Genomic DNA, 24,127 nt, shown 5'->3' on the forward strand with positions numbered 1-24,127 from the left:
TCTCTGGAGGTTTGATAGGACGTTTATCCCTGTCTCTAGCAAGTAGATACTCCAGCACACTTGAACTCTCTGTCTGATAATCATCATGTTCTTGACTTGAACTAGTGCATGGTTCCTTGCCTTTATTCACCTGAACCATTTCATTGCTCACTAGAATCATATTTGATCCCAAAGTCTTGCCATTTGGCATGGGCATCTCTGTCAAAATTGACTGTTTCATCATGAAATCCTCATCAAACACTGCATCACCATCTCTCCATTTGGCATGGGTACCTTTGTCAAAATTGACTGTTTTATCGTGAAATCCTCATCAAACACTGCATCTCTGCTCAACACCGCCTTTCTGGAAATTGGATCCCAGAACTTGAACCCTTTCACACCTTTGGTATATCCAATGAAGATACACCTCTTTGACTTAGGATCAAGTTTAGATCGTTCATCACTGGGTACATGTACATAAGCAGGACAACCAAATATGCGTAACATATTTTAATTGACTAGGTTATCTGTCCATACTTCTTCTAAAACTTTACCATCCAATGAAGTCTGTGGTGATCTATTGATGACATAACATGTCATACTAAGTGCCTCTGTCCAAAATACTTTGAAAAGTCCAGCATTCAGTCTCATACATCTGGCCCTCTCTGTAAGAGTTCTATTCATCCTCCTTGCAACACCATTTTGCTGAGGAGACTTCTTCACTGAAGAGTGTCTCTGAATGCCATGTCCCTCATAGAATTTCTGAAACTGTGAGTTTTTGTACTCTGTACCATTATCTGACCTCATGTATTTGATTTTCCTACCAGTCTGGTTCTCTACCTCTGCCTTCCAAACCTTGAACTTGGCAAAGACTTCTGACTTATGCTTCAGAAAATATACCTAGACCTTGCGAGAAAAGTCATCAACGAAGGTAACAAAATACCTAGAACCTCCTAGGGATGGTTCGTGACTGGGTCCCCATACATCTGTGTGGACATAATCTAGAATGTCCCGAGTCTTGTGTTGCCCAACCTTGAAATTAACTCGTGTCTGTTTCCTAAGCACACAATACTTGCACAAATCTAGCTTACATTTGCTGACTCCCCTCAACAATCTTCTTTTGTATAGTTCTGTCATGTTACACACACTCATATGTCCTAAACGCATGAGTCATAATTTTGTAGCACCATGGTCTGAATCTACCGAGATCTCTTCAGCCACCCCATTAACTTCACCTACAATTGTTCTCCCTAACAACTTGTAAGTGTTCCCTGCAGTCCTTTTACCCTTTATCACAGTCAGAGCACATTTGTCTACTCGAAGAATATCACTGTCTCCATCAGCTCTATAGCTAAATCCTTTGGCCTACAATGTCCCCAAAGGAACCAAATTCTTTTTCAAATTTGGTATGTGCCTAATCTCACATAACGTTTTCACTACACTATTATCCATCACAATTTTGAGTTCTCCCATACTAATAATTTCACATGCTTTATTATTTCCGAGATACACAACCAAAATTGTATGCCCTGTATGTGGTGAATCATTCTCTGTTTGACGTCATGTGGTGGGAACAACCAGTGTCAAGTATCTACTTATCTATACTATGATTTGGTGATACAGATAGTAGATCAACTTCACTGTTGTAACCAGAATCATCTTTATGTACAATATTTGCAGATGTACATACTCCATCTTTCCTCACTGGCTTGCTAGGATTCATTCATTGGGACAATCATTTTTGTAATGTCCAGTCTGTTTGTACTTATAACACTCTACTGGTGTTCTGCCCCTGGAATTTGGTCTTTTCCTTTGGTAGGACCTCCTCTACCTTGTCTCCTCCCACGTGCTTGACTCTCTTTTACATACAGACCATCACCCTGAGACCATTCACCTACATTTTGTCTTCTTTGAGTGTGGGACAGAAGTGCAGATGTGATCTCATCTAGTTTGATTGAGTCTTTCTCGTACGTCAATGTTATCACCAAGTGTTCATAGGAATTTGGCAAAGAACACAGTACTATTATTGTTTTGTCTTCATTATCAACTATCACATCAAGTTTTTGCAAGTCATTAATCACTTGATTAAAATTGTTGAGATGTTGCAAATCAACACATTCCTACATCTTCAGGCCACAGAGTCGCTGTTTCAATACAACTTATTTGTTAGAGACTTGGACATGAACCACTTCTTTAATATCTCTCATACCTCTGTTGGTGACGTCAGATCCATAACATGATACATCACCTCATTGATAGACAGAGTCGTATGGTTCCTGCAGCCTTCTCCTTCAACTCTTCCCAATCTAGTTGATCCATACCCTCTGGTTTATTCTCACGCAGCACCTTTGATAGACCTTGTTGAGCCAACACGTCCTTAACTCTCCTTTGCCACAATCCGAAATTACTAGTTCCATCGAACTTCCCCACCTCGAATTTGACNACCTTGTTGAGCCAACACATCTTTAATCCTCCTTTGCCACAATCTGAAATTACCAGTTCCATCGAACTTCCCCACCTTGAATTTGGCACCTGGGTTAAGAGCCATCTGATACCAATTGTTGGGAACAAGCGAACAATCAAATAGTAAAGAGTACAGAGACAAGAGAATAACACAAGAGATTTGGTAAGGAGGTTCGGCCAATTGTGCCTACATCCCCGGGAGCGTTGAGCAGCTACCACTATATATTATTAGAGAATTAGGATTAGTGTTTAACTATTCTCCTCCTTGTTACATTAGGTTTACATAACATAAATATATAGTCTTCTACCCCAACCCTTTTACATCAGCTCAAGCCCATAACTTGTATTGTTGTTATCTAGAGATATGAGTCATTGCACAACAATTAGCTTGAGCTAGGGTTATCAGGTTTTGATCCCAGCATTTATATTTTTAAGATTTGCTATTCTTCATCATATTGGGTTTGAGTTCAAAAATTGAGGAGTCTGGAGTAGGCTAAGTGGGAGTATTTCTCACATTGTACCACTCAAGAGAGAAATAGTTTTTTTTGTAACTGGTTCTCTCTGCCACTTTAAGTCGTCTTTTCTTTTCTTCTTCTGAAACAAATTATTCCTTCTGTGAAAAGATTTATTGTTAAATAAATTAGCTAATGGCTGGTACCTCTGGCCCTTAGTCTCCTACATCTTTATCTATCTTCTGGTTTCAAATTTCTCTTATTGTCTTAAACTTAATTGGGTTCCAGAAGGCGGGTATGGATCCTGTTGTGCTCTTGTAAACTGGGGAGATGGTTGAGTTGATTAGTTGTATATTTAACTCTTGAATGTAGAATCTTAGAATGTTATTGCCATGAGCTTGTAACTATTTTCGTAATAGGAGAGTAGTAATATGCATTAATGCCTACAGATCACCTTTAATGGTGTGCATAAGAAAAGAAGCAACTTACCTATCTAAGCAGCTCAATGTCTTTTCTATCTGCTTTGTTTTAAGTCTCAAAAGTTCCGTATATAAGTTCAGTTTCAATTTTCCATGACCAAGGTTTTGTCCCGTCATGCAGAATGGACAGAACAGAATGCCCGGAATGATTTATATGATGCTCCTGTTGAATCTGTGAAACAACAGACACAGATTGCTGATCAAAATTACGAGTCTTTAAATACTGAACAAACAAAAGGCAGTACGGCTCTTTCGTTATTGGCTTCAGCATATGGAGATTCCTCTGACTCTGAGGAAGATCAGGGTAACTCAGATATTGCAGTTGAAGGTGATGAATTGAACATGATAAATCCTCCATCAGCAAGTAGATCTCAGGAGATATCTTGTTTGCCTTCTCATTCTCAAGATGGCCATGCCAGTCCCGGGGTTAGACTTGATAAAGAAGATTATATTCCTTCAAAGAGTTCTGACAGTCATGAGGATTATATGCGTACGAGGGTTGAGCACGTTATGAGTCCTTCTAACTGGTCTGTCAAGTCAGAAGATCATGACATCACTTCAGGGGTTGTATTTAAAAATATGATGGCAGTGCCTCATTCCATGTTGAGTTGTCCTCAAGATGTTGAAACATCATTGCTGGGCAAGGCTGTGATTCCTATTGATAAACATTCTTCATTGGTGCCTCTATCTGATGAAGACTCATCCAGAATGCATGTCTTCTGTCTAGAACATGCTGTAGAAGCAGAGCAGCAACTTCGCCCTATAGGAGGAGCACACATATTGCTCCTATGTCATCCAGGTCTGGTGGTTGATTGATTAAGTATTCCCCTTAAGTCTTTTTATTAATATAAGAACATAGTTTGTAGTGTATTCTTTACCACATTTTCAAGTTCTTTGTCGACCCGCATTCTTATTTTCTAGTATTAAATATCTAATTTTTATATATTTCATTTTCATTATATTGAGTGTAGATAATATTATAATTTATGTAATAGAAAAATATGATAATGAAGTGTGATATTACTAAAACTTACATTAAAAATTGTATTGATGTTTTGATATTTTTTGTGCATGTAACTTACTTTAACTTCAATTAATATTTCTTTTATTATGTGAGAAAACATTATAATAATAGTTAATTAGAGGGGTAAAATAGGCAAAAAAATTACACCATATGTAGGTAGTTATAAGATGTTTTGGCTTTATATATAGTATAGATATAAATATATATACAAGAAAAAGCTATTCAAATTTACTAATTGAAAAAAAACCTGGTTCTTTTTGGTTACAGAAAAAGAAAAAAAAGTGGTCTGATACTCTGATTGGTGTATTTTCCATGAATGCATATACTTGTAAGAAGGTATTGTGTTGTTAATACATCTGTATGAACAATGCATCAAACTGGAATTATTTACTCACTCTCATATTTGAGCCCTAGAAAAACTCGTTTAGTTTATGATTTTGCTGCTATGACGAGTGGTAACAAAATCAATTCACTAATCAGGATATCATTGTTCTTTTGGATTTGGAAAATTTTTGTATATTGTATAATTTTCATTTTCCTTGAGTAATTGGTGTATATCACCCCATTGCTACTGATTCACTTTGGAATTCTGTCTTCATTTTTTGCATCGTTAATAGGATTATGATTACAAGTGTTTATATTGTTAGTTACTGGTATTTCTTTCATTGCAAATAATTTATGATTTATTTTACATATTTCTCTTCAGATTATACCAAGATAGAGGCTGAAGCTAAGCTTGTGGCAGAAGAACTGAGCATTGATTACACATGGAAGAATAATGCATACAGGCATGCTAATAAGGATGATGAGGAGAGGATCCAATCAGCTCTGGACAGTGAGGAAGCTACTTCTGGGAATGGGGACTGGGCTGTAAAACTGGGAATCAATCTCTTTTATAGTGCCAATCTTAGCCGCTCCCCACTTTATAGCAAGCAGATGCCTTACAATTCTGTTATTTATTTTGCATTTGGTTGTAGCTCTCCAGAAAGCTCTCCCGCAGAACCTAAGGTCTATCGGAGAAGGGGCAACAGGCAGAAAAAGGTGGTTGCTGGTAAATGGTGTGGCAAAGTTTGGATGTCCAATCAAGTCCATCCCCTTTTAGTGAAAGGAGAAGCTGAGGACATTGAGGATGAGAAAAGCTTGCATGGATGGCCATTACACGATGTGAAAATTGAGAGATCAGAAGGCATCCACAAAAGCAATACTACTATTAGAAACTCTAGTAGGAAAAGGAAAATGGCGGTAGAGAGTGGTGGATCAAGGAAAGGAAGTTTTGGTGTGAGGGATTGTCTTTCAGATGATTCAATTGAAGATAAATCCAATCAACATCAAAGGAGGATTCTTAGAAGTAAGAGAACCAGGCATATTGAGAAAGATGATGCAGCTTCGGAGGGGGATTATTCTCCTCTGAAGCATCATAGAAAGCCTATAAGCAAGCATACAAAATGCGTTGAAAGTGATACAATTTCAGATGATTCTCTGGATGATAATTCTCATATACAGCATAGGAAGAATGCTAATGCCAATGAAGCTGAGTTTATTGACAATGATGTGGTTTCAGATGATGCAGTAAGTGAGGATTCTGATTGCTCTCCCAGAGGAGAGCTTAGCAGCGAGCAAGATGCAATTTCAGATGATTCATTGGCTGTTGGTTCTCTTAAGCTTCATAGAAAGACTCCTAAAAGCAAGTATGGCAAATACATTGCTGAAGAAGATGAGATTTCGGATGATGATCAAGTGGAGGTTTGTTTTCAGAAGGAGCAAAGGAGGATACCTAAAAGCAAGCAACACAAATGCCTTTCTGAAAAAGATACAATGATATCTGATGATCAACTGGCGCACCGTGTGCGAAAGCAGCAACAAAAGAATCCTAAAAGCAAAATAGATAAATATCATGCTGGAGAGGATATTATATCTGATGACCAACTGGAAGTTCCTTCTCGCAAGTATCAAAGAAGGATTCCTAAAAACAAGCAAGCCAAATGCATTGCTGGGAAAATTGTAATGTCTGGTGGTCAATTGGAGAATCACTTTCAGAAGCACCAAAGGAGTGTTCCTCGGAGCTGGCAAATCAAATGTTGTGATAGAGAAATTATGGATGACAAAATTGAAAATAATTCTCGTCGGCTGTGTAAAACTCCTAAAAGAAGGCAACCTGAATGCATGGATGAAGAGAATATAAATTCAGATGATCAAAAGGATGATTCTCTGCAGCGTAGGAGAACTGCTCGAGGTAGGCAATCTAAACCACAGACTCTTCAACAAATGAAACAAGTTAAATGTAAGGATGAAGACAGTTCAAATTCAGATGATCAAATGGAGGATGATTCTCAGCAGCAAAGGAGAACTGTTCGAAGTAAGAATTCTAAATCTCAGACTCTTCAACAAATGAAACAAGCTAAATGGAAGGGTGAAGACAATATAAGTTCGGGTGATCAAATGGAGGGTGATTCTCAGAAGCATAGGAGAACTGTTCGAGGTAAGAAATCTAAATCACAGACTCTTCAACAGATGAAACAAGCTAAATGGAAGGATGAAGAAAATACCAATTCAGATGATGAAATGGAGGATGATTCTCATCAGCATAGGAAAACTGTTCAGAGTAAGCAATCTAAATCGCAGACACTGCAACAAATGAAACAAGCTAACTCTGCCCATGGGAGAAGACAGACATCCCGACCTGTTAAGCGAGGTGCCCAAATGCTAATGAAATCAAAGCCGCCTCGGCAAATGAAGCAGCAACCTTGTGTGCAGAATAATCAATCAGAAGAAGAGGAAGAGGAGGACGTGGAGGGGGAGGAAGAACAAGTAGGTGGACCTAGTACACGCCTTAGGAAGAGAGTCCCAAAACTCGAGGAATCTGAAGGAAAATCAAAAGAAAAGGAAACCAAAAGGAAAAGGGTAAAGATTGCTACAACTGCAAAGGTTTCAGCCCGACAAGCCAAAATGAAGGACGAGGAAGCAGAGTACCAGTGTGACATTGAAGGGTGTACCATGGGTTTTGGGTCTAAACAAGAGCTGATGCATCATAAGAGAAATATTTGTCCTGTGAAAGGATGCGGCAAGAAGTTTTTCTCACACAAATATCTAGTTCAGCATCGTCGAGTTCATGAGGATGACCGCCCCTTGAAGTGTCCTTGGAAGGGGTGCAAGATGACTTTCAAGTGGGCATGGGCTCGCACTGAACATATTCGAGTCCACACTGGTGCTCGTCCTTATGTATGTGCTGAGCCGGGTTGTGGACAGACATTCAGATTTGTTTCTGATTTCAGTCGTCACAAGCGAAAGACTGGCCATTCAACAAGGAAAAGTTGTTAATTGTTAATAGCAGGTGTAAGTGATCTTACTTAACATGGTTAATGAATTTATGAAACTATTGCTCAATTGATAACCTAGGACTAGGTTAACGTTTAGGATATCCCTGCAATTGCCATTTGGAGTAACACTATTAATTCTGTTTGGTTATGGTGTTCTTGTACCCATTTATTTATTGCAATTAAAGCAATTGCTTGGATATGTGAAACATGATTCTCATACATTTCATATCTCAGGTAACTGATGTTCCTACATATCACCTGTTTGGTATGGAAATCATGTGCTAGGCATTCTACATATCTAGAATTATTTGTCATAATATGATTCTATTTCATGGTTTCTTTTTATTTTTCTATTTGAATTATGTTATTTGAACATTATTCACTTCTATGACATTATATCGGCACTCACAACATCCAAATAATGGAAATTGAACTCCCAAGTATGCACTAAACATATTTCTGCCATCCAAATTTTGTCATGTATCTGCATGAAAAAGATGTGTAATTATATAATTTCATCGATATAAAAGTGTAATATCTATACAATATTAGTGTCAAAATTTATATACAATCATTCAATTTATCATTTATTTGGATTATTTTTTATCAAGAATCAATGATAATTAAATAAGAGTATATAATATTCTCTCTTGGATCCTATTTAAATGGCCATAAAAGTGAATCCAAATATATATATATATGTAAGTGTATATTTTAGTGGTGTAAAGACCTAACTAGATCTTAGGATGATAAAAATGTGAATGATTCAATTCTTATTAGCGACACTTATTGGGAGGGCAGTCACGCATCCCAAAACGAACTAGTTCATTATCCAAATGGTAAAACGAACTAGTTCATTATCCAAATGGTGAAAGATATCACTGGTAGTAGCCAAAAAATTATATATGTCACTATGATGCTGAAGTGAGTGTGATGTGAGCATGATTTAAAATAATGTAAATGCTAGGTATGATCAAATTTTAAGACATGTACGAATTACAGTACAGAAGTGGTACTAAATTTATTGGATCTTTAAGTCATTACTCACTAGGCCATTTTGTTTGTAATAAGTAATAACCTTCTTTTTTCCTTTTCAAACACATCAAAAGAAAGAAGCTTAAAGCAGACAAGTGAATAAAAAAAATTAGATGGACATGAGTTCATGACTTTATTATGAAAACTGAGATTCTGGAATATTGTAAATAGTTGTTTTTTTGCTTATATAAATAAATGTTGGCATGTGCAACTAGTGACATGAAAGATTATCTTATTATGGTGGGGCCATTATTCTAATTTGTCTATTCACATTTCTTATCAACCATACTTTAATAAAAATAAAATTTAAATTATGATTGATTAAATTGGAATACAAGTGTCAATATCATCATCCATCTTATATCTTATAAATGAGAAATCAGCACTTTCATTACGAGATGCTTGACTTAGGAAGATAAAGGTAATGGATACAAAAGAACTTTGGGGTGGATGTTACATTTATAACCTTGACCAACTTGGTAAAGTCGCTTTAAAGTTTATACTTTTAAAGCATAAATCGACCCACGGATCCTTACTTACTTTCTGCTATATAATGGCCAAGTTGAAAGATGCTCCATTGCATTGGATGGTAAATCTATAGTCTATAGACTTTATGAACATATATATTAACAAATGATGATGCATGAACGCACTTTTTCCATTCAAAAAGATACAAATTTCACATTTTTGTGCCAATAGTTCAAGGTGCAATCCAATTCAATAATAATCCCAATAGTTCCTAACCAGACCCTTTTTAATTTATGTTTTTATTTGTTCTTTAGATGTAACATGTTTACTATATCATGAAAACTTGATTTTATTGAAATCTTTAATTAGACTTGGAAAAAATCTTCATAGATTAAGAAATTATATTTTTCAATTCAATTTTATGATTTTTAACCACTCTTTTTATTAAAGTTCAACTTTTTAAAACTTAAATTATAATAATATTTTATTCTCAACTTCATACGGTCAGAGTGATTGACATATTGCTTATTCAAATGAGTTTATGTTGTACCATCAACACGTGTCATAACAATCCGGGCATCAGGATCACATGAATCTAGAAGAGCAAGGTAAATGTAATAATTTTGACGTTTCTAATTAGAGTAGTTTGGGTTGTCAAGAGTGGTCTCCCCAAATTCAACCTTTGGGGAAGGACAAAGAGTGTCACTAGTAACATAGCCAAAAAGGTCATGGGTATTGAGGAGATGAAAGATCTGGTTATACTAGGTATGATGATTTTCCAGAATTGAGTTTGATGAGAATAGTGGTGAGTTCGATAAGAGTTTTATTGGAAGTCATAGGTGTAACCATTGATAGGAACTAGGAAAAAGAAAAGATGAATAGGATCGATAAGTTGTTATTAAGCTACAAGACTTAATCTAATACCATATATAAATTGTAAATCTTATTTCTCAAACTTTTACCCATAGTACATTATTGATAGATATGAAATACAATTTCTAAATGTAAGTGTAAAAAAAGATAATAACAAGAGAAAAAAATGTATATATTATTAGTGTAATTTTTTTTACATTATCTAACATTCTTAAAAAATAATAATTCAATAATAATAATAAACTAATAAAAATAGTAACACAATGCAATTAAGCTAGTTTATCTTTATATTTTCTCATCTCCATATTTCCTATACCAACATGGTGAGAGTAACCTACAAACATTTTTATTAATTCATTTTGATGTGCAAGTGTCTCTCCCTTTAAAAAGGATCATCTATCTTAAAAGGATTTTATCTTTATGTCTATATCTAACAAGATTATACTAAATAATATAAAATATTAATTTATATTTTTATAATTTTTATTTCTCAATTAAATACCATATTTTAATTAATTTAGGACATAAATAGAAATACCAATAGAGATAAGATTCATAAGAGATCTTCATTTCTCCCACTCTACCGCTTTTATACGTTGCATTGTAAACCATAGGAGTGTTCACATTTTCATATCAAAATAAATGCAAAACAAACTCACAGGAATCTAAACGTGTTCATACTGTAACACCCTTGAGTTCTTGGTTCTATCACCAAATTCTCTTGTCATGTGAGTTTCTTAATATACAAATTATTAAATCGTTTATTTAGGAAAATAGTAAATGGTAACAACTTAATTCTCACAATTAATAATATACTATTAATTTAAAATTAAATATTTTTAATCTTCTATATTTATATCTATATTATACTATTAATAAGCCAAAGCAAATAGAAACAACTATCACATAATTTTTATATTCCAAATCTATCATTAATTACTTTATTAATAAAAAAAATATAATTGATATCATTCATCTAAAATTTGAAAAGTTGAAAATGGAAGAGAGAGAGAGAAAAAAATAACAGTACAAAATGTCCCCATAAAATTATATACAGTTCACAAAGCCACAGCAACAACATAAAGGACACTCTTTTCTCCTTTTTCCTTCACCTTTTTCTTCACATTCCTTCCATTTTTTCTTTGCTGATTCCCCGTGTCAAAAAAACAACAACCTTTTTCACTCTTTTCCGTGTGTTACTTTTCTTTTTCTATAAAACCCATTTTTCCATTACTAGGGTTTGAAATGTGGAGGGAGAATGGAACACTCTGAATCCGATTCTGCTCTTGTTTCCAATGGTTCTTCTGTCACTGACCCTCAATTTGATTCTCAATTAGCACCATCTTCCCTTCATTCCCATCACGATCGCGATCCTGAACCCTCAGATCTCAGTCATGTGACCCAGGTTGAAGAAGATGCACTTGGTGCAGAGCTTGAGACCAAGTTGGATTTGAAGGGTGAGGGTGAAGTGGGTGCTGAAACTGTGGATAAAGTTTCGAACTTTGGTGATGGGGAACATGTATGTGATGAGGGTGAGGGTGGTCGTGGTGATGATGATGGTGTTGTTGAAGTTGAAGAATCTGTTAAGGTTAATGTGAATGATGGGTTTGGTGGAAATATTAGGGGTTGGGATTGTAATAGTTGGGATGAGGATGTGAATGAGGGTGTGAATGTGAATGAGGGTTTTAATGAGTATGAGGTTGGTGGAGATGATTATGTTGTGAATGATGGTGATTGGGCACAGGTAGAAGAGAAAATCAGGGGTAGAACTCAACATTACCCTTTAAGACCTGATGCTGAGGATTGTGCATATTATATGAAGACCGGGAGTTGTAAATTTGGTTTCAATTGCAAGTTTAACCATCCGATCCGAACGAGAAACCAGGTATTTCTGTCTTTCTTCCTTTATGTGTTATTGAGATAGTAGTAGTACCGTAGTTACTCATATTCTGTGCCTAAATGAATGATATCGCGTATCAGGACATCAATAGTGGTGCATTCATTTAGATAGTACATTGTTGAGAGTTAAGCATGAAATACACTCTTGCGAAGGTTATCAATCTTTTGATCAAAGATTTGTTTTGTGTATGGTAACATTGTATTATCATTGGAAGGAATAAGAAAAATGACATTTTGCTGAAGATAGTACTTCTAATTGGTACTCGGGTGACTCATAAAAACTGTTCAAATCTTATTAGTGCATTGTAACTTTTGGAGGAATTACTACCTTGATCTTTCTTTATTTTGTAGCATTGCGTAATCACTTTTGCGAGCTAAAAGACTCTGGTCGTCTCCGATATGACATTTATGTAATAACTCCAATAGGGTAAAAATAAAATAAGAAGAAAAAGTAGCACTTTCAAAGGGATAAGATGCATATGTTGATTGAGCATCTATTACTTTCTTTTTTGGATTGTGTTAATAGAAGCATGTTATACATGTTCAGTTCTTAAAAGGTTTTTTTGTTTTGATGTTTTAACATTAAATGAAGTCTTTTAAGGATAAGGCCGCAGAAAGAGAAGACTCAACAGAAAGATCGGGCCAGACAGAGTGCAAGGTATGGCCTAAACAAATTTGTTCCAAGCTTTTGTTTTCATGTTGTGTTATTGCAACATATATCCTTTGCCTTTTATGTTGATGCTTATAGTACATATTCCGCTGGTTATTTGATTTGCCATGGAAGATTGTGTGTAATGTTAATTTGAAGGAAGTTCAACACTTCAACCTCACATTATTTTTACTTCCTTCCGTGACAGGGAGATAATTTATATTTTATGTGCTCAGTTGACCATAGTGTCATGACAATACTAATGACTTAAGCGCCACCAGGATTTAACTTCCTGATGCAGGACTGACAAAGTAATATAAATACAATGTATTATGTATTTGAATTCCTTGATCACTATATAGTTAGTAGTGCCTGAGAATTAAGAGATATCACTGTTGGTTATTCATGTATGGATTGTTGTTAGTATACTTGTGCATTAGCCATTGACAGGGAAAACAAAGAAGTAAATGTCATGGCGGGTTGGTTTTGACATAGCATAGTAGTTGGCAAAGTTCTTGGAAACAATATCTTCACTTGTGAGGGTAAAATTGCTTACATCTACCCTCCCAGTGCCAACTAGGTAGGAGTCTCGTACACTAGGCCACCCTTTTTATATTAGTTGGCAGAGTTCTTTCAGCCTTCTTGACGCTAGGATAATGATGACAATGATAATAATTTTCATATAAAGATATATGATAGCAATAGTAATATAGTATAGCAGTAAGTATATAAACATGGATGAAAAGTTTATAAATAAATGTTTTTTAAACTACATTACTGCCAAGTTGAAAAATGATTGGACCTCTGAAACAACTCATAACAAAAAGCATGATTGTCTATGACATTTGCATTTATTGTTTCCCTAAACTTTATCTTCAAAGTATGGAATTATTCGTGATATGTTGATAACAAATTTTTTCCTGATGTTTATTGCAGTATTATCTAAGGTCTGGAGGTTGTAAGTTTGGAAAGGCTTGTAAATATAACCACACAAGAGGAAAATATTCAGCAGCCCCAGTTTCAGAACTTAACTTTCTCGGCCTACCTATTCGTCTGGTATGTGACCTTATTGTCTCTTTCTACAGTTCTAAAATAGTTGTCTATGAAATTTAACAAGGTTATTTTTATGACAGGGAGAGAGAGAGTGCCCATATTACATGCGAACTGGCTCTTGTAAGTATGGAGCAACCTGCAAGTTTAATCATCCTGACCCTACAACTATCGGAGGACCAGATTCTCCTTCTGGGTATGGTAATGAAGGGTCTATTTCATTACAAGGTGTATCAAAACCATCTGTATCCTCTTGGTCTCCTCCAAGAACCTTAAATGAAACACCTTTTGTGCCAATGCTTTCACCTTCTCAAGGGGTTTCTCCCCGAAGTTCTGATTGGAATGGATATCAGGTAAATCCATAGATTCAATTATATTAACCATCTAGGAAGGGGTGTTTTATCATATAGTACTAGACAAAGCTTTGTCTACCAGTTTTCGGTGATTCAATGTTATGCTCTCTGCTGCTGCATATGATACTTTTGAAGTGCCCTGTCCATTTCTTTTTATGAGTGTACATTGCCATGCCATTTGTTCCCTGATTTCTTTTGCAATGATTTAGTCTGAGATATTTGACCTGTTTGTTGGTGCATGCATGTCAAGAATCCTGTGTTTTTTAATTTATTTCTTTGTATAGTGGATACTGAACAGTGATGTGAGTTTGAAGCTATTTGACATTTGAGCTTTGTATACTTAACATCGAATACTTGAAAGCTAGAAGTTAGAATTTTTTTTCTTTAGGCCCTATTTTGTAGGTCTGGTGTGTAATACATTGTTACATAGGCACACATATTGCAGATTAGGTATGGACCTTTGGCTTTGTTTGTTTTGATTCTTATGGTGCAATATTTGATTGGTATGCAGCACAGGAGAGGATATTCTTTTATTTATTTTGTATGCATTTGCCATCTGCCCATTGAATTCTAACAAGTTATAATTTTCTCATCAATTTGACCTGTTCGTTGTTTGTAAAGGCACCTATGTATCTATCTGATTGGAGTATGCATCCACCTTCTGCATATGTCATGAGCAATCCAGCAATTGAAACAAATGTTTATATGCAACATCAAAAGCAGATGCCGGTTGATGACTTCCCAGAGAGGCCTGGTGAACCTGAATGCAGCTACTTCTTAAAAACTGGGGATTGCAAGTTTAAATCTAATTGCAAATTTCACCATCCAAAGAATCGGACTGCAAGATTACCCCCATGCATCCTCAGTGACAAGGGTCTGCCTTTAAGGCCTGTAAGTTATTATAGGCTAGTTTTTTCTTCTTTCTTTCTTTCTGGTTTTATGGAAAGTTTAAAAGCTTGAAATTTTAATTCTCAAAAAAGATGTTGTGAAAATAATGTCATTAGTTTGATTTGTAATGTGAGACTAGATGCTAGATTGACTACTTTATCTGATTTTATGTATCATTTACCATGAAATCCAGGACCAGAATATCTGTTCACATTACAGTCGCTATGGAATTTGCAAATTTGGACCAGCTTGTAGGTTTGATCACCCGATAGACTTGCAGTCCACGGTGATTCCAGCATTTGATGAGCAGTCCTATACAAACTCACCTAATGTTGAGGTGGCTGGGATGGGTGGAAGTGCAGATGCAAGTGATGTGACAATTCAGCAATATGTGTAAAGTTCTTTGTCAAGGATCTTCTAGCTTTTTGAGGACTCATCACTCAGAATTTTAGTTTTCTTCTTAAACTTGATAAATCTATTTAACTTTCTCTAGCTCTGCCTTATGCAACTCAAGCTTTGCAGATAATAGCAATATATATGTCAAACAGAAGTTTTATGTATTTATTACAAGTAACAACAGCACCTGTAGGCTAATGTGTGTGAAGTGGATTTTCTTGATTCACTAGTGCCAATGGAGTTATGAACCTTGGCTATGTCTAAAGGGGTAGCTATTACAGGTGAGCAGAGGCCCAGCAAAACAAAGCGCCAATGAGTCACGGGTTGCTTGAATATTCTCTTGATTCTCCTCATTGTGATTGTTTTGCTTCTCTGACATGATTTTTGGTGTTACTTTCCCCCGATCTCGTTAAGTGAGAGTCTCGTGCACCAAGCTGCATTTTTTCCTTAATCTTGTATTGTAGTTGTGGCCTCTTAGATAAAAGACCATTGAGCTACAACACGAACAAAAGAGACTCCCTTAACAGCATGGAACAGAAGTCACCACGATGGTTGATGACCCTCTGGTGGGTTGTTCAATCTACTGATTGCACAAAGTTAGCCAGAAAATCTGACTAAGTTGCCCTCATTCATATCATGACTGATGTGAACTTGTGAAGCTACTAAGGTTGAGATTTAATCAGTAATGGCAATGATACAAGTGTATGGTTGGGTGTGAGATCACCCTTTCAACAGAAGGCCAACCACAACTGTAGAAACACTCTTAAGCCAAGGTGAGAGGCGTAGGAATCCCCCATGCTTAGTCATTAACACACTTTAGGAGCCAGAATTCTGAACAAACCTTGCTCCTTCACAAGTAGCCGAACCCATCATCATTCACTTTTACTCACTGGCCACTGGTCTGGCAAGCTGAACTTGTACCGAGGAACCATTGTCATCACCCTATTGCACCGGACTGTGCAATCACGGAGTGACATATGAACTGAGATAACATATTTGATCACTTTTCATGTTAGCACACTACAACTCCAGCAAGCACATGCTATTCATGATTGGCTCTGCATGTAACTCCATCCTCAAATTCTCATGGAGTCAATCACATGTTATAGCAGCAAAAAAACTCATCTCGTCTTCTAACCTCAACCCATGAACTCACAACGTTTTATATAGTATTGAAAAAGTTTATCTGATAATGTGTGTGGTTATGTATTACTTGGTACATTTTATTGGAACGGTACATGTGTTACATACACTTTAATAAGAGTGGTGCAATGCCTTTTGAGTACACAAGGTCCTTTAGAAAGAGTTACTATAGGTCAACATCTTACTTTCAATGTCAAGTATTAGTATTGTTATTATTACTATTTTAAATGTTTATTTGCTTGTTGGTAATAATAACAATTTTAATTCTTGATGTTGCAAGTAAGCGATTAGTTCCTTACTCATAAGGCTGAAGTCTGAAGGAATACATTTGGTAGTACTAAAAAAAAGTTAAAAAAATTTAGTTATGTACACTTGTATTATTTCAAGTACATATAATTTGTCCTCATACTGTCTGGTAGGTGATTAAATCTACTAGTTTCATCTTCATTCCAACACATGTATATCACTTTATAATCTAAGGTTAAGTTGTTGATATTCTAACATATCCCTATATAAGCTAGCAATCAAATATTTTTCTCCCTAATCAACGTTGTCAAATGGGAGAAGGAGCATTGGCCACAATCATCATCATTATCATGTATTTCAGTTAATCTTGAGTCCTTTCATTGATATTTATTACAGGCAACTATGTCCAAAGAACAAAACACGAAAGAAAAAGTCAATTAAACAGCACTTATACTCTCACATCACTGCATATACATTGACATAGAGTCAAAGTGTTGGTGGGTAGAAAATGATATAGACCCAACTGTAATTTAGTTGGTCAAATCTGTGCAAATGTTGGTAATATGTGTAATAGGTATAAACATTACAGAAAATGAAAAGAGAAAGATATAAGTATAGAATTACTAATCACATTAATAGGGGAATATTTTTTTGTACAATCTTTTCTCCAACACCACAGTTCACAGTACCTTTTTGCACAAGTAATTGATTCCTTACAGTAAAGAACTAAACCATTATAGATCAATCCATGCCCAATAAAATGGTACCCAATTTTCAATTATATCAGGTTGTTGTGACTTGTGATCACACTTTGTTTCAATATATAGTATTATAAATACATTATCACGCAAATGTAAAGAATGTAAAAAAGTGATAAAAATGTAGAAATGTAAACCATTCCCTGATCCACCAGAGTTGCAAGAACATGGTGCACATAACCATTGGGGATGTTTCTACAGGGTTTCCCTTATCTAAACCTTATGAGCACATTTCATGCCACTGCTTAAAGCACTCTAGATTCAACCGCAGCAGAACCACAAACTCTGCATTTAAATAGCATTTCAGAAATTAAGTAAAGTTCACCAAATGGATATTCAAAAGTTGAAGTACCTAGCCCAGTACCTAGACATTGAATAAGAACACTAGCATCAAGTATGTAAATTTATTACCTTTCTAGGATATTCGGGGTAATTCTCAGTATTAGGCTTGAACACAGGATCAGATCTTTGCGGGGTTGTTGTGCTCGCCTCCAAACTTGTAGTCTTCTTCTCATCTCTAGCCTTATTGAATATGACAGTAAACCCTTCAGCTGATGCAGGATTGTTCACATCCCACTCGCCGAATTTAGGCAATGGTCGCCCTTTATCCTGCTGCATATGAACAAAATGTTGAACTGTTAGTTAGTACAGGATGAGTGTAATGTCCTCAAAACATGTTCTTTTCAATTACTAGAAGTTCACATTAATGAAAATGATGTATATTCTCTAATCTTATGGTTGGCCCATTTATGCATAATGTTATTTTCATCAATGAAAAACAACATTTGGTTATAAGGATTGAAAGTCTAACCGTATCAATAAGATCTATTGTTGGATTGGACTAAAAATGAAACATTTTTTTACCCATTCTCCCAAAAGTAAAGAAAAATTACAACTAGCCAATGCATAAGGTAACAACAGAATGGTTTGAGTACTGGTTTTCACTGAAGCAAACCAGGTTAAACTAGCTAGCTTCAGTTTTCATTGTATGATGATAGCAAAATAACAGGGTAGAAACTTGAGATTCATATATGAATCTAGAGGTTTTTGTAAACAATGTGCATTTGATACAATTCAGAAGAGAGGTGTAAGAATTCAAGCAGGAATTCAATGAGTAAAAGGGGTAAACCAAATTTGAATAATTCTTCTGAAATTGTTGCTTATCAATCAAGAAACAGAATCTGTCTGGTATCACTGTATCAGTAATTCTTCCTTGCTAATTTTGCTAAATCATTCATCAATCATTACACAATCCATGATAAAGTGGAAAAAAATAGAGACATTGTTTCTCAAGAGTAGCCTTAGATACCAGTTATATTAATACAATCATCAGTTTTCCAATGATTAAGAAACACATGCAAAGAAATTAACATGAACTTGTTATGAATGAAATGCAACTCAACTAATGAATGATCCATTGGCAACATATATAGTATATATCAAACACAAAAGTTTCATAACAAATGATACATTATTCAATTTAATTTCTAGTGGTAGAAGAAAAATGAAGAATCATACAGAAGCCATGGATGAGAATCACTAGAGATTGCAATGTGATAAAGATATGGATCGGATATATAACTTAGATGGGTATATATTGAGAGATAAAAGACCAATATTGAGTTGAGGGACAACACGTTTATATAGAATAAGAGAATAAAATATTGTACAAGGAGACAAGTTATCTCTTTCGCCACTAAAATCATGACATATGTTTTATTTAATCATTTTTTATAAAAATATTTCTAAAATTAAATAAAATAGTACACATATCATACTTTTACTACCTGAAGAACATAATTTATATACTGATACGAGTAGATATTTTATTCTTATATAATAATAATTTTAAATATAAGAAGGGTGGTTTTATTTGTTATGTGTTGAGGAACACAACACTTTTAATAATAACGTTGATAGTTGAGGGACGCAACACTTTCATATAATATTACTACTAATAATAACGGAAATTGAAACGGCGTCAACATGCATGCGCCATGTCTCACCGCCGGCCGTAACCGTTTGTTGTTTCCCGTTAACTTAACGGCAAGACCAGAAATAAGCAATTGTGTCGTTAGTACGTGCGCACCTCATTCTCAATTTTAGCTTTTTTTCATTCCTCCCATACTCTTTTCTTTTACAGGAACTCATGGAAATTATACCATTATTTGGAAAATTAATTAATTAATTCATATAAATGAAGAATATCATATAAAATTAGTTGTTAATCTCAAATTTATTTAAAAATTGTCTCAACCTTTTAAAATTATTCAAATGTCAAATTTTATCAAACTCCATTTATTTTTTCCGATAATCTTAATTATAAGAAAAACAATAGCAACTATTTTTGTTTCAAATATAAACAAATTTGATTATTTTCACAGTTTTCAAGTATCATTTTAATTGGAATAATCTCTCATGTATAATGTATCACATACGGAATATTAATTGTAATTATCTATACTAGTGTGTACAAGCACTTCATGTCTGCCAGCGAATATTGTGTGATACTACATATTCAATTTTTATATATTTCATTTTTTGAATTAGAATGTATTTGTTGTGTTTGGTGTATTTTATATTATATTTTTTGTGTTTATAATAATATTTAATTTAATGTGAGATGTGTGGTTAATTAATGTATTGGTGGTAGTTACTTAGGATTATATAATTTTTTTGTAAAAATTAAATAATGTGAAGGGCAAAATTGGAAATGAAAATTACACCATGAGGAAAATTATTTCAAGTTTTGGTATAGATATTTTTTATTAAACCAAAATAATTAAGTAGTTAGAAAAAACGAATATCACTTATTTTATGAGCACAAAACAATTTATCAAGTGGAAATCTATATTATTAATAAAGGGAAAACATAAAATAACTATTCCTTGGTGTAATTTGTGTTTTCCTATTTTGCCTTCAATATCTTTTTATTTCTACCAAAAAAACCATATAATATTATTTTCTTATTTTATTCTTATTATCTTATTATTTTAAATGTGTATTTAAAAAATTGAATATTATACCAATTGAATAAATTCAACCGTAAATTTAGCGCAAAAAATTATATTTGAATTTATAAAATACAAACTATACATTACAAACGATAGAAAAGCGAGTTAAGAGACACGAGAGTGCATGTCAACACACTAATATGAATAATGTGAATAATATATCATTGGAATTAGAGAGATACATGCATCATTAAAAATTATATTTCTCTTTCTTTTGAGAGAGTTGACACTCTCCACAAAACCATATTAACAAGACTATCATGTTTTATTGCATCAGGATCCAGAAATTGTCTGGTGTGATTGATCTATAAATCTGTAGGTGAATTTGACCTTTATTATTTCAAAGACGTTCTGTACTTCTAAATCAATGAACATTCAAGCTTGCTGAATCCAAGTGTCTCAATCAGTTTTCTATTATTTTTTTGCCATGAATACATTTCTGTTTGAATGCTTCAATTTATCTACAGACACATCATCAGCGACAGTTTCAGTTTGACCAAGCAATTTCGTGTATTCTCTTCTTTCTTTTTATTATGGTTTTGGTACTTGAGAATTTAGCAATGCTCAAATATTTTGACAGTCTTGTTGTGAACGTCACAAATAGAAGGTCCAGAGGGTAAACCACCATGTTCTGATTAAATAATATAAGACACATAGTATATCATAAAATAATATTTTGTTTTGCTTATTAATAATTGATTTAAGATAATATTACTTATAGTAATATCTCAAGTTTATAGCAACATTTTGGCATCATCAATCTCGGTCCTTGTGGTTAGGAGTGTTCGCAGTTTATTTAGATCAGTTTTTAGGCAAAAAAATGGTCTGATCTAAATACTAATTAATATGTAGTTTGGTCTGGTCTGATCTATTTATATTAAGATGTCCAACTCAATCTGATCTAAATATTATATGCGGTTTTGGTTCGGTTTGAATCGGTTCTTTTATTTATAAAATAATGAAATTGTACCCATATTCAAAACTCATAAAAATGACTAAATATTAAGTATAAAACAACAATGAAAATAGTGTTCAACAACATTAAAACAACGTTAAAATGTGTACAATAATAATATAGGTAAACAACATCATAAAATAGTAATAAACTGTAAGACAATAATAATAAAAGCAAAAAATGGTAACAACAACAACAAGACATCAATAATAACAAGACAACAAAACAACAAGATATCAACAACAACAATATGAGCACCTACAACGTAATTTTAACAGTTAGAGTATTTCACCGATGGTTAACAACAATAATACTTTCACAACAATAAAATTGATGATAAAACACTTAATGAGAATCAACACTTGAATCATTTTCATTTGGTTGTGAGATTTGTTTAAGTTCTAAAAGAGTGTAATATATATATGTGTTATAGAATATAACAATTAAAATATAGGTACAATTTTAGAGTTGTGACTTAAGATTAAGCTTGAAATGCACTTAAAAGTATTACACACTTAAACTTTATATACTATTTTGGATCGGTCTGGGTTCAAGAGGTAAAACCAAAATCCAGACCTGATCAATCGGTCTTTAAAAGTAAATCCAATACGATCCAAACACATTCAATTTTTATGATTTCGGTATTTTTGGATCAGTTTTCAATTTTATTTTTTGACCAGTCTAAATTTGAATACCCGTACTTGTGGATTATGAGTCAGGATCTCCATCCCACGATAGCAGAATCTTCGGCTCCACGAGTTGTCCTTATCTTTGTGGTCCTTGAAAGAAAGGGACTGCATAGAAACCAATGAGCCTAAACTAATTTGGGCCGGTCATAGACGATGGTTTGCTACCTTATTTTTGGAGTCCATTTTTATAATAGATTGTTTTGCTTATTTTTTGTGTTTATAACTTTTTTCAGAAAATTATAAAATAATTTATAAACCGATAAAAAGTAATATTTTCACATCTTCAAAAGGTTGAGTTCATGTTTTATATAATCATAAATAAATATAAATATAATCATAAAATCACATTAAATACCAAACATGTGTACTATTACATTGAGGAAGTTGTTAATCTTTTTTATTTTATCGTGTCCATCTTAAATGAAATATTTTTTTAACACAAATAAATGTTACTTGAAAGAATAAAACAAAGAAATGAATAATTCAAGATAAAGAAGCAAATTTTACATCCTCAAAAAGTTAGGTTAGATTATAAGTTGAGCTCACAAGAAGTTATCTTTATTGAGGTTAGAAAGTTATCTATAATACATCTAAATTCAAGAAAATTAATTTCACCCAAATTTATTAACTATAACCAATGAATTTAAATGGAATATTGGAAAGAATAATTTTACTAATGAATAAATTTGAATTTATCCCTTATATTCCATATATATACCCATTTAGATGATATCCAATTCATCCAAAAAAATAAAATTCATAAACATTTTTCTTTGTTTTTAATTTCATTTATTAATTTAACTATCAACTTCTTGTAATACTTCTCACTAAAATAGATTCATGGATAGATTATCTCACTAAAGTGCAAATAGATTGGATATTCATCCGTCAAATCCATTAAAATTGATTCATAGATAGATTAAAATTCATTCATTAAGTTTGAATATAGATGAATTAGATACATTAAAATATAATTTAAATGAATTTATATGGTTTGATGAACTTTTCATCCATTCATTAGCATCCAAATCCATCTATTTATTACTCATGCTAAAAATGATCTAATTTGATTTTTTTGCTTATTCTGATTTACAGGGTTTTTATAAACTAAACTTCACTACATAAAACTTATAAATCAGAAAAAATAAGCAAATTTCAGGTCTTAAAAAAAAAATTGGGTTTGTTTTTTCTTCACTTTAGGCACTTCATGTCTGTCAGCGAATATTATGTGATACTACATATTCAATTTTTATATATTTCATTTTTTTGAATTAAAATGTATTTGCTGTGTTCGGTGTACTTTATATTATATATTTTTTGTTTATGATAATGTTTAATTTAAGGTGAGATATGTGGTTAATTAATGTATCGGTAGTTGCTTAGGATTATATAGTTTTTTTTGTAAAAATTAATTAATGTTAAGGGCAATATAGGAAATGGAAATTACACCATGAGAGAAGTTATTTCAAGTTTTAGCTTTATATATAGGATACGTAATCAAATATTAATACAATTGTCAGTTATAAACACAAAAATGTTAATATAAAGATTTATATAATGTGAATATATTATTTATTATTTATTTTTATTTTTTTAAAAGTCAATAATAATTAGTAGATAATTGATTAACAATAATAAAACTTTTACATTATCAAGTATCAACACATATTTTTTATTATTTAAACACAACTTTTAACATACATATCCTAATAAGCATTTTAGATTAGATTTAGGGAGTTGTTGGTCTTTTCTTTTTTTAGCCCATCTTAAATGAAATACTTTTTTTAGGAAAAATCTAAAAATGAAATATTCATTGAAACATTAAAGAAATGAATAATTTGGTAAGAACCATTTTGTGTGTAAGCCATGAATATCCATATAGCTTCTGAATCACAAAAGCAAGCCTTGCCGTTCCAACCAAAGAATATATCACGAGTTAAACGCACTCACTCTTACAACTTACTATACACCATACACTCTCATTTTTTAAGTACAAT

General features: G+C 33.4%; 3 protein-coding genes across 5 annotated transcripts in view; 2 read left to right on the forward strand and 1 right to left on the reverse strand.

Moving 5' to 3' along the window:
- The window catches only part of LOC109357868 (lysine-specific demethylase REF6-like), a 12,454-nt gene extending 4,519 nt beyond the window's left edge, over positions 1–7,935 (forward strand). Inside the window, exons 6-7 of the mRNA XM_019601928.1 lie at positions 3,495–4,172; positions 5,104–7,935. Coding sequence (XP_019457473.1) covers positions 3,495–4,172; positions 5,104–7,715 — 3,290 coding nt within the window. The 3' untranslated portion in view covers positions 7,716–7,935. The remainder of the gene's footprint in view (positions 1–3,494; positions 4,173–5,103) is intronic.
- LOC109357889 (zinc finger CCCH domain-containing protein 43-like) lies at positions 11,154–15,582 on the forward strand. 2 transcript variants are annotated; one of them, XM_019601953.1, is made up of 6 exons: positions 11,154–11,975; positions 12,591–12,647; positions 13,575–13,694; positions 13,772–14,041; positions 14,663–14,932; positions 15,123–15,582. In XM_019601953.1, exons 1-6 carry the CDS (start codon positions 11,349–11,351, stop codon positions 15,324–15,326), a joined length of 1,548 nt encoding a protein of 515 aa, XP_019457498.1. In that variant the 5' UTR covers positions 11,154–11,348; the 3' UTR covers positions 15,327–15,582. The 2 variants fall into 2 exon arrangements, with proteins under 2 accessions (XP_019457498.1, XP_019457493.1); XM_019601948.1 differs by having other exon boundaries at positions 11,155–11,975; positions 12,582–12,647.
- On the reverse strand, positions 17,482–19,104 carry LOC109357904 (RPM1-interacting protein 4-like). Of its 2 annotated transcripts, none has more exons than XM_019601960.1 (3): positions 18,991–19,104; positions 17,884–18,084; positions 17,482–17,757 (listed from the first exon to the last, which is right to left on the reverse strand). In XM_019601960.1, exons 1-3 carry the CDS (start codon positions 18,997–18,999, stop codon positions 17,734–17,736), a joined length of 234 nt encoding a protein of 77 aa, XP_019457505.1. In that variant the 5' UTR covers positions 19,000–19,104; the 3' UTR covers positions 17,482–17,733. The 2 variants fall into 2 exon arrangements, with proteins under 2 accessions (XP_019457505.1, XP_019457512.1); XM_019601967.1 differs by lacking the exon at positions 18,991–19,104 and adding an exon at positions 18,168–18,252 and having other exon boundaries at positions 17,884–18,122.

This window comes from Lupinus angustifolius, chromosome LG01 (assembly GCF_001865875.1).
Source record: "Lupinus angustifolius cultivar Tanjil chromosome LG01, LupAngTanjil_v1.0, whole genome shotgun sequence".
In the NCBI taxonomy this organism is placed as follows: domain Eukaryota; kingdom Viridiplantae; phylum Streptophyta; class Magnoliopsida; order Fabales; family Fabaceae; genus Lupinus; species Lupinus angustifolius.